The 17,455-nt window shown below is 37.0% G+C and overlaps 1 protein-coding gene across 2 annotated transcripts in view; it reads left to right on the top strand.

Annotated features, from left to right (window-relative positions):
• The first annotated feature begins 283 nt into the window (after nt 1–283).
• The window catches only part of epha7 (eph receptor A7), a 125,552-nt gene continuing 108,380 nt past the window's right edge, over nt 284–17,455 (top strand). For both annotated transcript variants that reach the window (XM_063001847.1, XM_063001846.1), the window contains exons 1-3: nt 284–334; nt 5,898–5,962; nt 7,932–8,601. In XM_063001847.1, coding sequence (XP_062857917.1) covers nt 7,998–8,601 — 604 coding nt within the window. In that variant the 5' untranslated portion in view covers nt 284–334; nt 5,898–5,962; nt 7,932–7,997. The remainder of the gene's footprint in view (nt 335–5,897; nt 5,963–7,931; nt 8,602–17,455) is intronic.

Below are 17,455 nucleotides of genomic sequence, written 5' to 3'. Positions count from 1 at the left end.
CCCGCCCCTTCTGCAGCGCGCTCGTTCTCACTTATCCTAGATTAACACCGGTGCTGGCCCCGCCCTCTCCCCGCCCTCGCCCCGCCCTCCGCTCCGCTATTAGGCTTGTGCGCTGGTGTGGGTCTCAGTCAGAGCCGGTGGCTGTACTGTGAGTTACTGAGGCATCCATGGCAAAGCGACGGATGTAAACGCGCACTTTTCTTCCTTTCAGCTTGAGCTGTTCCTTGTCCTGCCAGCACCATGGCCGGCGTGTCCATTCCTCGCCAGTGGACTGTACTAGTGCTGCGCTTCTGCTTGTTCTTGCACGCTGGATTAGCGCAGAACGCGAGAGAGGGTAAGTGAGCACGCCGACAAAAGTTTCCGCGCATCGGCCGTGGAGAGGAGCGTTTCAGCAACAGCACCGGAGCACCAGAGCGGAGTTTATTCTATTATTGAATACACACCGGTGCACCTGCACCACAAGAACGGATTATAGCCAGTGGATCTTATGTTGCGCTATGCAGATTTGGATATTGGATATGGATACAGTGTTGCGCCATTGGGTTTAGTGCGCAGCGGGTGATCTCTTTTTGGGTTTCATACTGGAGTAATGAAAACAAAAAATCAGCATTAAAAAAATCATGTCATTTTAGCTATAATGTTTTATCACGCACGACACCCGTGTTGGGACCCTGTTGGGTTGCTTCTGGTGCGCATTTTGCTCCACGATGCGTTACTGCCGCAAACTGTACGATCTCTGGTCCATCGAACACGTTCGGTCGGTGTGTGTTCTGTAGACGAAGTAGCGCTAAAACTAGTGTGAATCAAACTTTGAGAGCAATAGCCGCAGCGCAAATGAGTAAAAGCCGCATCGTGGAGCCTATAGGAAGACGCGTCTCTTATATACAGTGTCAGTGCACGTATTCAGAATTTAGATGCGATCCGCATAAAGTATTAGATCTAATTCCAGTTACCAGTTCAGAATTTTAGGACAGTTTTGACCCTGTTACAATGCCAACATAGGACCAGGAGGACATCCCCTTAATTTATTGTGAAATTACTTTACATTAACAAAACACAATCACTTTCTTTATACAAACAAGCTCTTTTCCATACAGCACTCGGTTTTCCCATAGAATTACCGACTTATTTTGACTTATTTTAATCCCTTTATTTATTGTGTAATTATTTTACATTAACAAAACACAATCACTTTCTTTCTACAGAATAGCTCTTTTCCATACAGCACTCGGTTTTTCCATGGAAATAATGACTTATTTTGTAGGTCTATTATTTTTGGGAATTGGTGCTCTTTACTAATATTAATGACAAATCTTTAATAATCTAATACAAAACACGTTGTAGACCTTGGTGAAACAACTTTTTAGAATTTTTTTTTTTTACATTTTTAAAATATTTTAGAATATCCTAGTTTAAGTTTAGGATGCTCCCTCTTTAGACTTTACAAGAAAGGGCCCAGCTGAAAACTCACATGACCCAGATATTTTTCTTTCAAATAGTTTTAACATGTATTCTCAATAAGTTAAAGTTTTCAAACTAAATTTAACACGCACATGTGTATTCCATAACAAGTAATTTAGTATAGGACTGGTGTCAATAATAAAAGTTTGATTTTATTTAACCCATGCCCGTGTAAGCAATTTTCATTATTCTTACACCATACTACACCATTATGTAAAAATAAATAAATAAATAAAAATAAATATGAACACACACAGCCAACCTATTAATGCCATTTAGTTTAATTAAGTTTGGACTTGGTATATTTTCAGTGATAAACACCTTGTTTGTAGGTCATGACATGGTAATTATCTATGGTTATCTGTGCAGTTCATTTGGTGGCACTGTTAGTACACACACGCACACACGCACACACACTTTCTGCATTTTCTGTATTTTTCGGTGCACATTTATATTGCGACGCTTCGGAGCCGCATAAGCGCGTTTTGCGCTCAAACGGCGCTCATAATCCTTATGACCTCCCGGTTTAAATAGCGCGTTATGACTGTTATCAAATACTTAATACATCTATAGACAATTGAATGAAAACCTGGTTATTCGGACACTGTGAGATATTTATCACCGTCTCTTTAGGACCCGACAATCCAAAACTGCGCACAGTTGATTACCGCACAGCAAAATTGCCATATATTGTTATGAATGATCTATTCACTGCACCGTTTTCTTTGTTATATGTAGACTCATATAAGCACGTAAGTGTAAAATAATCATTAAGGATTTCGATCTGGGTATGAGTGTTAATTACCTCCAATGATCATCAGTAAGTCAGTCGATAGACACAGTGTAGAACTGGCTCAGCTGTGTGAGCTACTGGCGTTGCTTTTATTCATAATTATAGTGCATACTATAATATTACTGAGCATTGTGTAAGCCATCATTTATCCAGATGTAGACCATAATCAGGGTAGGGATTACTTAATTTTAAAAAGAGAAAAAGCAACCCTTACCAAAGCATTTGGCCAATCATAAATAGTAATTAGTTGTAGTAATGTAGTAATTAACATCGTATTACAAATATGTTGAATATGTGTATATTATATGTATACAGATGAAAGAATTTATATACTCAGGTGTTCGGGTGTTACAAAGTTTGGATCATTGACCTACTTCGGGTACAGAAAAGTACAATATCTGGATATACAGGACACCATCAGTGTTCAGTTACTTAGTTAACTACTCTATAGGTATTTTACTGTGTTTTATTCTGTTAATGAGGGGATTGTTAAACAGCTCCACTGATAATCAATCGTAATATGTTTACTGTGGCCAGCAGTTTTGCATTGTATGTCATTATTTAAACTGATCTGAGCTCCCATTCAGTCCGTAAAGAGCTTTCCAGGTTTCTGTTCAGAACACTTGGGTTTACTTTTTATTTAAATTTAGAAATAATGACAAGAGGAAAAATCTAAAACAATATTATTTCTAATAATTTGTCAAACGGGGCAAAACAATGAGACATTGCTGCTTTTTTAAAAAGTTTGTTATTAAAAGTTGCACCAGATTTGCAGGATTGTGTTTCAGTATTTTAAAAGAAATATAAAACAAGCAACATGATGTAAAATTACATTTACCATGAAGAAGGTTATTTATTTAAGTTATATTGCCTGGCCATTAGATAGATATACATATTAGAAAGTTTTGATCCACCGATCATTGTCCCACTTTTAAATGCTACAGTGTTAAATTATGTAAAGTGATCACTTGCGTCCATTTGGACACAGCGCTCTGCTGTGCTTATGTACTTTAATGACCTTAGCTGGTCATCCGTTAATCGATAAGCACATGTGGGTGCCATATAGCACCAGTATCCTGAGGGTCAAACTTTTTCTCATTCAGTGTCTCTAAGAAGTTGGCTGTGATGTTCTTAGAATGATGCAGTGAGTAAAAATAAATAGTTAATAAATAGTCTGTTCGGCCACATTTTAAATTACATTTGTGGCGTTTTGTAAATGGGCCTACAGCAGTATTTATAAATTTATTAGAAAGGACCCGGTTAAGAGTTGGACCCTGCTGTACAAAAAAACCTAGTGCTTTAATAACCAGCTGTTATGTGCACTTTGAAGTCCCAGTTTTATTTACAAAAAATAATGCTACACCGTCAGACACCCATATAAGAAATATTACCAAATGCTTTGTCAGTCAGGGTTGCCAGATTTCAGCCGTGAAGAAAAAAATGCACGAGGGAGATAATGTTGTTGAATGCTTCAGTCACATTTAATCTCCAAACCTGTCATAACACAGCCTAAAATCTCAAAAATGAAAGTACTAAAGTGGACCATTTTGTTTCTTAGCTGAGGAACCTGAGACCTGAGGAACAACATACAAATATTTTACCTTATATAAGTTTTGTGTAATTTCTAATGTAAAAAAAAAATACAAACTAAAATTCATTTTTCAGCCACATTTCTGAGAGTAAAAATGACTTCCATCACGAAACCACTAGTTATTTATTTTATACATATGTTGTTATTTTTGAATCGAACGTATTGAAATGTACCTTCGCTTGTCACTTGTTCTGGGTTCATCTAGCAAAGTCAGTTTACAATAGTGTACAAACAAAAGTGTTAAAGCAGGATAAGAGTTCCATTCAGCTTGGCTTAGAAATGGGACGTGGGAACTCAGCAGCCTGATTTACGTCCCGTACGTCCCGGCAAGTTTGAGCTACAAGGTGGATGCTTCACTATTGTACACTTGTATTTACAGTAGTTTGGTCTGTTAAAGCACTAAAAGCTCATGTATATATTTGTACTTTTAGATACATAGAGCTACTGCAGTGGCTTTTGGGTTAATCTGAAATAAATATTACATTTACTACTTCATTATTGTTGACAGTGTAAGCGACCGTGTTATTATGACTTCTATTTCTTGTTAATAAGAGTTTGTCTTTGTTTTTTCCTGTAGTTAAGTGTTGGAAATTCCGAGTTCTGACCTTTAGACCACGGAAGCATTTTTCCATTAATGAGGAGCTTGTTAAACACGTTTTTACACTCCAAGATGTAGGCCGTACTATGTGCTTACTTATAAAGTAATGTAGAATATAGACCCACTACATTTACTGACAAGCAATTTATCTAGCACTGAATGAACATAGTGTGTTAAACTAAGTACAGTGATCGTTTTGTCTATTTGAATGTTTATAAACACCATAGGTAATTTAACTCCAGGGATTTTGCTGGGCTTAAGTATTTTAATTACCTCCACTGATCCACAGTAAATCAATAACCCCAGTCTAGTAAAGGACTACAGTTGTGAGTGTAATCTGTAGCGCATTATTTTGACCGTGGACTGTTTCTCATTATTGTGTCTGCGATAATTAATAGTTCACATTCCGACCCAATAAGCAGCCCCACTAGGTTTTAGTTCTTATTTGTGATTGTTGCAGACTAAAAGGTTAGATTTTGCACCAGCCAGTGTTTGAACCTGGTGGCAATAAATGCAGCACATTTCTGTATTTTATTGAACCTTAGTAAACTGGCATAGTTGCTTCTTTTAATAAAACAAGGAATTTGGGATTGTGGCTTTAGAATGGTACATCAGAAAGATGCTAGTCTAAGGCCTAACTTTACCATAAACCGATCATCTTTGTTGGGGCACCTGGATGGCGCAGCAGCCTGCATGCCAGTCCACTGCTGAAATCTTGAGCTCTCAAGTTTGATTCTCGGTACTTCTATCAGACAATCGGGGGCATACACAGACACGATTAGCTATGTCTGAGGCTGGGTGGGCCGAAGGGATTCCAAATTGCTTCATGCAATAGCGCATGCACAGAGATGAGGAATAATGGATAACAGTGCTTAACTCTCACTATGCATGTCAAAGGAGTACGGCGCTCTGCAGAAGTAGAGGGGAGATACAAGTGGGTAGTTGGATAAGAATCATAGCAAACATAAGGCCTATGTTATCCTGATGTAGTGAAGTTAATGCATGCTTTTAAAACCTTGAAGTTAAGAAACTATTCCAGTTAGTTTTTACCAGAAGAAAATAAAGTTCCGAAAATAAGTACCGGGGTAATTTGGCCCATTTAAATACGGACACACTAATCACATTGCTTTATTCGCTCAGTAAAGAAGTACTGTAACTTAAAGTTGTGAATAATTCATGCTTTCAAACATACTATGTGGAAACTAGGAGGGTATAGATCATATTCTATAACTTTTTGTCCTTAAATTTTAACCATTAAGATCATTTCATGGTGTTAATACTCAGTCCCACAACACTTCATCACAATCTGGTATTCCAATAGCTGATTTTGTCAGTGAATCGTATTGGAGCTAAACCCTCCTCTTTACCTCATGCCCTTGAAGCTTTTGCAAACTTCTTCTCACTGAAATTCTGATGTTAAAACTCATTCATGTGTTTCTATCCCTTATGGCCAGTGATCCTGCTGGACTCGAAGGCGCAGCAGACTGACACGGAGTGGATAGCATCTCCTTCTAATGGGGTGAGTTCTCACTGATATTGAAATCAGCATGGGATTGAACATCTGATCATTCTGGCCTTTGTATAACCAAACAGACCCCATATAGAAAGAGTCTGATCCATATTTAATACTGCCTACTACTAATGTATAATATACAGTTTATAACCAGATATATGTGGACATATAAGTTTAAGCCTATACACTAACAGCCCAGTTTTATTTTAAAATATTTAAAATATTTTTATTTTCTTTTTTATTTATATATTTTTTATGCTGTCTGGACAAATTTTTTTTTTTGAGTTTTTATTATTATAATATTATTGTTTTGCGCAGTCTCAACATATTATTGACCCAGTCTGTATTAAAAAGTTATTGGAAAACTTTTTATGGGAAAATACTGTTATTATTTTTGCACAGCCCAGGTTTTCTCTAGCAGTTAATGTTATTTGATTTATGCCTGTTTTTGACAAGTCACACTAAAAGTTTGCTTTAATATACAGATTCAGGTACAACAGTTGACTTGTCTATTTCTTAGTCTGTATTTACACATATACTGTATTTATTATATTGTATATAATATAGATCTGCAATGTTATATTTTGCATTTTTCTACAGTACATGACCTTTGTTGAAATAAAAGATGTAGCATTATTGAGTGAGCCAGATAGGAAAAAGAATATCTTGTGTCAGTAACTGCTGTGACTCACATTCACTGAACTCAAATATTATTACAATTTTTTGCACTTATTATTATTAAAAATATAGATACACAAATATTTCTATATTTTTAAGCTGAATTTTTTTAAATTATTGTGCAATTTTATATTATTTTTAATAAATAACAGTTTGTTGTGTCTTTTTGTATTTTTTAATTTTAATTTTTAGTTTTGTTTCTAGTGTGGTTTTTATAATAATAATAATAATATAATAATAATAATGAGAAGAAGAAGAAGAAGAAGAAGAAGAAGATGATGAAGAAGAATTATTATTATTATTTATATTATTTTATTATAATTATTCTATTATTACTTACCTGTTTTTTATTTTATTTTATTATTATGAAAAACATTAAAAACATTTCTATATTTTTTAACTGAATTTTATTTTGTATTATTCCTGGATTTTATATTGTTTATAATAAAAAAAAAGTTTGTTGTGTCTTTTTATATTTTTTAGTTTTAATTTTTAGTTTTATTTCAAGTGTGGTTTTTATAATAATAATAATAATAATAATAATAATAACATATTAACATTATTATTATTATTATTATTATTATTATCACTGTTATTGTCATTATTGTTTTTATTATTATTATTATTAATAACCTGTTTTTCATTTTATAAAATGTTTGTTTTGTTATGTTTTTAAGATACACTCAGGAGTTTATTCACAGTTTCTTGCATGTATGTCAATTTTTTATAGCCTATCCATCTACTGGCATGTGGAGGAAACCTGACATAGCCGACAGCCAAAGATTCTGATTAACCCTCAAAATATCAAAATACTTATTCAGTGTATTATTATTATTATTATTATTATTATTATTAATTATTATTATTATTATTATTATTATTATTATTATTATTATTATTATTATTATTATTATTATTATTATTATTATTATTATTATTATTATTATTATTATTATTATTATTATTATTATTATTGTATAAGTATTATTATTAGGGCCAGTAATAGCTCAGTGGTTAAGGTACTGGACTAGTAAACAGAAGGTTGCCGGTTCAAACCCCGCCACCACCAAGTTGCCACTGTTGGGTCCCTGAGCAAGGCCCTTAACCCTCAATTGCTCATAGTGTTCCTCTCATTGTGTAAGTCACTTTGGATAAAAGCGTCTGCTAAATGCTGAAAATGTATAATTATGGTTCTTTTTTTTTTTTTTAATTAAATTGTTTAATTGTACCTAAGAGGTCACAAAATCCCTAAATCCTTAAATAAATGCATGTCATTCACATGTCTTTGTTTCTGCAGTGGGAAGAGATCAGCGGGCTGGACGAGAACTTCACCCCCATCCGAACGTACCAGGTCTGCCAGGTGATGGAACCCAATCAGAACAACTGGCTTCGGACTAACTGGATCGAAAAGGGGGATGCACAGAGGATTTTTATCGAGCTCAAATTCACTCTACGTGACTGTAACAGTCTGCCCGGAGTCGTGGGCACGTGCAAGGAGACGTTTAACCTGTACTACCAGGAGACAGACGCTGAGATGGGCAGGAATATCCGCGAGAACCAGTACGTCAAAATCGATACCATCGCGGCGGACGAGAGCTTTACTCAGGGAGACCTGGGCGAGAGGAAAATGAAGCTGAACACAGAGGTGCGAATCATCGGGCCCCTCTCGCGCCGGGGCTTCTACCTGGCCTTCCAGGACGTGGGGGCTTGCATCGCCCTCGTCTCAGTGAAGGTTTACTACAAGAAGTGCTGGTCTATCATAGAGAATTTGGCTACCTTCCCGGACACGGTGACAGGATCGGAGTTTTCTTCGCTCGTCGAGGTGGAAGGGATGTGCGTCAGCGATGCCGAGGAGGAGGCAGAGAATTCTCCCAAGATGCATTGCAGTGCCGAGGGCGAGTGGCTGGTGCCTATTGGGAAATGTATCTGCAGGGCCGGGTTTTATCAGAAAGGGGACGCCTGTGAACGTGAGTATCTGCTGGTTTTGGGAACCTCATACAATGTAATGCCTTGAAAAGTACACTTTGTGACCAAAAGTATGTGGACACCTTACCATAGGCGTGTTGTTTGTCCCATTTAAAAAACAGTTGGCCTTTGGGTGGCTAGAACACCCTACACTTCTCACCTTGAGTGTGCCCATTTAGTAAAAATTTGTGCATTTGTGAGGTCAGGCATTGATGTTGGACAAAAAGGCACGGGTCACCGTTGACGTTCCAGTTCATCTCACATGTGATCAGTGGGGTGGAGGTCAAGGCTTTGTGCAGTCCACTGTAGTTCCTTCACACTATAGACCTGGCTTTGTCCACAGGTGCACATTAGGGCTGAAATTCAGGCTACCAAAGCTGGAGGAATAATAATGATAAGGAGGAGTGTCCAAATACTTTTGGCCATATAGTGTGTCATTTTTTTGTGTTCATTCTTTTACTGTTGTTGTAAAAATGTGAAATGTACTCCTTGTTAGGTGATCTGAACACTGTTAAGGCACTGTTGGATTAGATAATTGGATAAGAAAAGAAAGAGAACCGAAGAGTGCATGGAGTTTGGCCGAAATAACAATGGCGGATCAAATCTGTGGTATATCCATGGCGTACTAAACACGCATCTGGTTGATTAGCAAGCTCTTAAATGATAGTGGTTGTTGTGTTGGCTTTGGGATTAAGCGATGACTTGCATTTCACTCTGGTCTTTTGCTCTTCAATGACTCTCAGTCGTTCAGTCTCTCCTCTCGTCTAGAGAGCAGCCAAATCAATCACTCACAAAATCCTTCGGTCTGGAGGAAGTCCAGCTCCTCTGTCCGTCTGTCGTCCTTCCGTTGCTTATCGCTCTGTCTCACCTCTAACTGCCCTGATGGGAAAAACAACCAGCGTGCATTCCGTACTGTAAAACTCCCCGGCTTGTTTACTTACAGGAAAGGCAATCATGGATGTCACCATGTTTTCCTGCAGCCCTTCATAAAACTAATGGCATGAGCATTCCAGTTTAAAGACTCCTAGGGTCATCTAGGGCTTAAAGGGGAACACTTAGTTCCCCACTGTTTAAGCAGCCTTACGTAAGCTCTCATGTGCAAATCGGCACATAAATCGTACCCTGTCTGTGCCCGCTCGGTGGCTCGTCAGCTACAGCAAAAAGCGACGCCTCGTATCGGCGTTCGGCTCAGATGGTTTTTACAGCACGCCCAAGTCTGCATCATTGAGTTAGCATGTGAAGAGTGCTCCACAATGCAATTACACCATCAAAAAGCAGAAGCAGGCCTGATCCGGGCTGCTGCTACGCTGAGAACTTATTTTAGACCTGGAAAGAGTCAGTCCTGAGTCAAGGCAATATTTTATAATCAGAACCAGCTGAATAACGGCTTGTATTTTATATCAGACTTTTATATGGCAAAATCAGAGCAAATAGTGGAATGCAATGTATTCAGTCAGAGATCCATCAGAGATTTAAAAGGACGTAAAAAAACACACACACACAAACAACCCAAAAATAAATAATAATTTAAAACAGGTTTTTACATTTGAACTGAGTTGACAAAGATTAGTGTAAGATTACTTTGAGCTAAAAATAAATACTAGCCAAATTCTAATAATGGTTCTAATAAACCAAGTCTAAATACTTGAAGACTTTTTTAACCAGATGATAAAATGCAGGTTTGATAATCTGTTGGCTCTGGAAGAACTGTAGAGCAACAAAGCAATTTTTACATGGCACAGTTATAATTATAATACATGTTAATATTAAAAAGCTATTTTAAAAGAAAAATAGCTAAATAAATAAAAATAAATAAATAAATAAATTACCTCCCTTTTCCACAGCAGTTTTAATGTTTTTATATTATATAGTATTTGCAGTATATTATATTATATTGGTATTATATACTATTACATTAGATTACATTGGAATGCAATTCATGTAACATTATAATTACGTGTATATAGTTACATTATATTTACATCATGTTATTATGAAATACACAAAAAATAAAGAACTTAATAAATATTGCAGTTCAGCAACTAAACATGTTTATTTATAAATAGTTCATAGTTTACAGGATTTTATAATGATTAAAGTATCATTACACAACAATTTAATTATGTAATTTAATTAATATATTACTTTAATTAAATATTTAATTTGTGTACGTATTATATTAATTATGTAATAAATTCATTCAATTATATATTAAACAAGGGGAGCTTAGGTCGTGCAGTGGTCTATGATGATAGGAAAATACCAATGAGATCAGGGTACAGTTCTCAGCGGTGCTATCAGTTGGCTGGGCTTCTTTACAGACATGATTGGTGTTTCCACAGTGTTTCACAGTGAAACCCGGGCTGCCGTTACCCTGACTGGTAGAGAAAATAAAATGACAGTTCTTTCTTTTCATTTAACAAACCTTCTATTTTAGTGCATGATAATAGTGTAGATTTATGGAACAATTTTAATTAAGTGATTGTGTGATTATTGTCACAGCGCTACACAATCCCTTAAAATGTAGCATAGGGTAGGATGATGGTGTAGCAGATAGTGACCTGGATTTAAACCTTGTCTGTAGTCACATGGCTAATCCATGTTGCCTATAGCTTTGTGAGTAAACAGGTGTCCGGGGTAAATTCTCATTTTGCATTTAGTCTTCAGTCCCCTGACCCATCATAACCCTAACAAGAGTGATAGGTAGATAGACAGACAGACAGACAGACAGACAGATTGATACTGTATTTATCCCGAGGGAAAGTATTGGCCTCCATTAGTTGAACAAGCAAAAGAAGAACTAATACAAATAAAGTAAGTAGAGTTTAGTTCAATGTGCATATATACAGTATGTGGTATGCAAAAAAGTATGTGCAAATTGTGCATCTGGCATAATAATAATAGGAGCAGTGGTGTATCTATTCTTATAAACAATATGTACAGTTATAAAGTATAAATATAGAAATAAACATAAACATATCATTATAGGTACAAACATACACAATTAAATATATTGGTTATAGGTGTATTATATACAATAATAGACATTGTTTTATATATATATATATATATATATATATATATATATATATATATATATATATTAGGGCTGTCGAAGTTAACGCGATAATAACGCATTAACGCAATCTCAATTTAACGCGATTAAAAATAATAGTGCCATTAACGCAAATTCTAGTTCATGTTGAGACTTGACTGGTAGAACCAACGTTTTAATGTCGGACATGTCACCGTTGTTCATTTGCGGTTTGTTAAAATAATATAACTGAGCGTCGTAGGGATGCACTTGCATAATAAAGAAATAAATACACGGTATATTCACAAGTTGTCGGGAGCAAAACACTTTATTAACTTAATCTGTTACGGCACTGAATACCGGAGTCAAGCACGCTAGTCCATGAACTATGGAAGCCCCAAAAGGGTCAAAACACACTCACTTCGTGTAGAAACGTCCACTTTTCACATTTCACTTAAAAAACCTTGTTTTCTATAACATTTACACAGATTTTATTTAATGCGATTAATCGCGATTAACTATATGAAATTCTGAGATTAATCGCGATTAAAAAATTTAATCGTTTGACAGCCCTAATATATATATATATATATATATATACAGTATATATATATATATATATATATATATAAATATTAAATCTAAATCTATCAGATATAGGTAAGAATGAGTATGATAGTAATATACAGATAATAATAATAATAATATGAACAATAATAACAATAGCAATAATAATAATAATAACAATAATAATAATACTAATAATAACAATAGTAATAATAATAATAATAACAATAATAATAATACTAATAATAACAATAGTAATAATAATAATAATAACAATAATATTAATAATAATATAGATTATAACTGATACATTCACATAGGTATAAATATAAGAAAATGAAATGATGAAAATATAAAAGTAAATAAGTAACACCGTTACTGAAAATAAATGAATAAAGAAAAGTTTTGAATTGCCCATGTGAGTGAATAAGTAAATGACCTCAGGTGACCTGAGGGGGCTTGGTGCTTGACCCACGCCATGTGTTTCAGTGTAAATAAATTATAATGCAGTACAGAAATATATTACAGGCATGATTTTAAAAGAAAGGAAGAATAATCTTATAATAATCATATTTTGATGCTCAGTGGATTGTATTGCGTAATTTCCCAGTGCTCATGTAACGCTGCTCGTGTTGAAGCACCATCGGCAGGTCGGCGCTGAAACAAGAACCCAGTCGGCCTCCAGCGTGTGCCGTCCACATCGGCGCATTATGAGTTCCACTGGGCTGCCGACTTCGAGCTGCGGCGATATTACCAGCGCAGTTAATCTAAATAAAATGAGCAGGGGGTGCAGTGTCAGCGGTTTTGGGCCCAGCCATTTCTCCTGGTATTAAATTGCCCTGCTCAGTGTTTCCCCAGAGTTTGAAATAGGCTGAAAAATACCAGTGTTTTCTGCTGCTCTTGTATCTCAGTCACAGCGCTGAGAGGGACAGAGGTCTGTTTAATATGGAGGCCTGCTTTCTCTTTTCCTCTTTCTATCTGTCTCTCGGTGACCCGTGAGGATTCTGTAGCCCTGAAGCTTTCTCCAGTGTCTTTTTTCTGTCTTATCTACAGTGGATATTTTTAGGCTTCCTATAGATATAAAGCGCTTTAGAAGCATTCACTACAATCCTTTTATATATATAAATGATGGTCACAGCGTGGGATTTGTATCAATTTTACTTTAATCTAATCAGACCCTTAAGACCAAGAAGGAAATGAAACGGTAAAATAAATTCAGTCTTTTTACCTAGTGGGGCAATAAATGACATCAGAATTCTTTGTTCTGCGCCGCTCCGGTGTTGCTTTGGAGCCGAGTGCTGAAACTTCCTTTTACGTAGGTTTTTATTTAAGATATCTCTGAAATCTATCAACCTTGACCAGACTGCCACTCCCTGTTACTGTGTTACCTTGGCTGCTTTTTAACACTGGTTTTACCTCAGTCCAGTCAGACCACAAGACTCGATGCCTCTGCGAGTCTTATTTTTGGTGAATCTTCCAAGTACAGATACTTTAATGAGAGTTTCGCCTTTGCAATTCTTTAATAAAAGCACCACCTTGGACGTGGTCGATCCATGAACATTGCCTACAGTTACAGCCAATGACTGCTCCAACATAGAGAGGCAGTTGATGCCTTTAACCCTTTAATGGTCTTCTCATTTGGTTAAGTTTACTTTGAGTGTAAATACTTGCTGTATTTAAATAATCTTGTTTGGGTCATACTCCTCCTTGGTTGTATGTGTGTTAAACTCAAAAATATTGGTAGCTGTTTGGTACCAAGTGTTTGGTAGAGGTTCATTATTTAATACAGTGTGCACCAATAAAGAATATCAACTGTTTGATGTTGGTATGGTATAGTCACAAGAAACTAAGACTATTAGTGAGACTATTAAAGAATTACAGTGGTACCTTGCAACCAAACGTCAATTGGTTCTGGGAGTGGCGTTGAGTTTTAAAGGCGTTGAGTTTCAAGGTGTTTTTCCCATAAGGATGTATGGGAAACTTGTTAATGCGTTCCATGGTTCTGGTGAACTGCATATAGGTTTTAGGCTAATGTGTATTTTTATTATGCGATTTTTATACACTGAAAATAACACAAATATAATATAAAAATACTGAAATACAATTAAAAACACTCACTCACTCACTCACTCACTCACTCACTCACTGTCTTAACTGCTTATCCAATGCTTAACGTGACTTATTGTACTAAAACACTTATTATTGTACATGACTTATTGTACTAAAACACTTATTTTACTGTTCCTATGTCATAATTTTAATACATTTAGCTTTTTTTTTTAAACAATAAGCATTTTAGACTCTCTCAATGTCTCAGAACCCTGAGCTGTAACACAAGTTTAAAAGTGAAACAGAAGAAAAATTCAGCTAAACACAGATACATGTGGAGCTTTCAGAGTGGATTTGATGGTTATTTTACACAAATGCATATTCATCTCATATCCGCACTTTGATGACGTCTTTCTGCACTGAAGCGCTGAACAAAAAAGCTGTTCAATGTTAACTTGAAATTAAATAAATCAAATTATTTTTAAAAATGTGAGTTTAAGGGGACAAATTTCTCGACGAAGGGCGTTGTTTCAAAGATTTTGAGTTTAGGGGACGTTGAGTTACAAGGTACTACTGTAAATACTCTCCACTTCTTTGTGTTGGACTGAACTGAGCTGAATGATTAGATTCTTGATTAGATTGCTCTGGTTATTTGTTATGAGGTCAGACTCTACCATACTGATAGACCTCAAAAAGACGGCCCATGTATCTTTGTAAAATTGTGTAAAAAATCCACATTGAACAACGTTTAACAAAGCATCGGATACCCAGGCGTATAACTGCATTTTCACATTATTTTCTGTGTAATTTTGAAAGCTTTGGAGCTTTAAATTGAGATTATAATCTTTTAGAAGCTGCAATATAAGACTCCAAAATACTCAAACAGTTCAGGCGGCTGAATACTTTTCAAGGCACCGCAGATAGTGTGAAGGAATTCGGTGTAGGCGAGGCGACATGTCAGTCACATCGTGTTATTTAAGACAGGCCTGTCCGTGTGTTGTGATCCTGTCATTCATCACCTGTGGGGTGGGGGATCGTTCACTTGCCAGCCTTCTGTGACTCTGAATGCCACCTTTCACTCTATGGAACCTCCTACTAAGCTTAGCATTTAAAAAAGTAAAGTGAAGTGAAGTGCTTTGCTGGGTTTATTTGCATAGAGCCTGGTAAAAATAGCATCCATTTATTTGCACTTTGCTGTTCCTTCAGTGTCCGTGCTTGGAAAATTGAGACACAGCCTTCCATAACCCGTCTGAAAAGACCCTTATGGATAGACATTGCGGTCTTTGTTTTCGCTCTTCTAGCAATCCCTGGAATGTACGTTGCACAACTTAAGCACGGCACATAATTGCATCTTGGACGGTGCGTCATGGAGAACGGCTGCTTGACCTGCTGTGTCTGCATGCGAAACCAAAGGTCTGGTTTGCTTTGGGGCGAGAGGTTTTTTTTTCCCCGTTCAACATTTGCTAACATGCTAATTGCATTTTGGTTGGCATTGCTCGGCTCCTGTGAAAGCCGATCATCCGTCTCGGCAGATGTCAGGAAGGTGGACAGAAGTCTGTCAGAACATGATGGATGGCTCATTCAAACACCCCCCCCCCCCCCCCCCCACACACACACACACTTCAGAGTGGGAAGGTAGAGATGGGAGGAAGGAGGAAGTAAGTTCTTTCCACAGAGCCACAATACCAGCCTAGCAAAGCGAGACAAGGCTAACCCCGCGCTCGGTGCATTCTCAATGCGGCCCAGCAGGACGTACTGAATGAGAAATGAGAACAGAGGTGCAGGGTTTGTTTCTGAGCCTGACATTTAGCTGATTGATCAGGTGTTAACACGATGGCTGGAAACAGCATCCGCCAGCGCAGCCTAAGTGATCTCAATTATTCAAGTGCAGGGAAGTTCCTCAGGAGGGACGCCGCAGGCTGTGCTGCTGTCGGGGACCGAATCGTCGCCTGATGGATGACCGAGAAGCTGCATTCTTCCGAAGCGCTGGCGCTGGGTAGTTTTAGTCCTCGAGTGATTTGATAGCAAGGTTAGCGTGAGCAGAAATCAATCTGCGGTAGGAAATATTGTGAAGTTATATGGCTGTACAGACTCATTATGACTCACTATTAGATTTTTACAGCTTTTTATCACTGTTTCACAATATCACAGTTAAAACTGGGCTTTACGACGGTACATTTGGTATACCGGCTTTGATTCCTTGTGCGGTGTTGATTTCTCATATACCTCCATACCGCAGCATAGTTAATACAACAGCTGTAAGCTTCAATAGGCAGCAAATCGTATAATATTTATATATACTGTACAGTCAGTTGCAAAAAAGCAAACGGTTAAGCGACCGGGGCGAAAATACTTCAGTTTAATTGCTATACCGATGTTATACCAACAACACCAAAGCAAGCTGTAAGCCTAGATGTATAAAGTCGTCCACTTTACTACAACAGACCTGTGATCAAGTTGTATGTTCTGTGGTGTCGTTCATCAGTATAACGGTATAACTATGCACTTCATCAGTGGTGACTGGGAGACTGCAAACGTCGGTTTATTTGTTAAAGGAAGAGCTAACAGTAATTGTATAATACTTAAATATTATATTAATAATAAACATCAGTATACACCGACCAGACAACATTATGAGCACCGACAGGTGAATGAATAACACTGATTATCTCTTCATCACGGCACGTGTTAGTAGGTGGGATATATTAGGCAACAAGCGAACGTTTTATCCTCAAAGTTGATGAGTTAGAAGGGCGAGCGTAAGGATTTGAGCGAGTTTGACAAGGGTTGTGATGGCTAGATGACTGGGTCAGAGCATCTCCAAAACTACAGCTGTTGTGGGGTGTTCCCAGTCTGCAGTGGTCAGTATCTATCAAAAGTGGTCCAAGGAAGGAACAGTGCTAAACTGGCGACAGGGTCATGGGCATCCAAGGGTCATTGATCACGTGGGGAGAGAAGGCTGGCCCGTGTGGTCCGATCCAACAGACGAGCTACTGCAGCTCAAATTACTAAAGAAGTTCATGCTGGTTCTGATAGAAAGGTGTCAGAATACACAGTGTGTCACAGTTGCAGGGCTGTTTTGGCAGCAAAAAAGAGACCAACACAATATTAGGAAGGTGGTTATAATGTTATGCCTAATCAGTGTATATTGCGTACTGATTCCATCATATATTGTGTCATTTTGTGAGCCAAGCAAACCTTATAGT

The sequence above is a fragment of the Trichomycterus rosablanca genome, chromosome 9 (assembly GCF_030014385.1).
Source record: "Trichomycterus rosablanca isolate fTriRos1 chromosome 9, fTriRos1.hap1, whole genome shotgun sequence".
Classification (NCBI taxonomy): Eukaryota; Metazoa; Chordata; class Actinopteri; order Siluriformes; family Trichomycteridae; genus Trichomycterus; species Trichomycterus rosablanca.
Note: the sequence above shows the minus strand (reverse complement) of the source record. Positions and strands in the feature narration are given on the sequence as shown.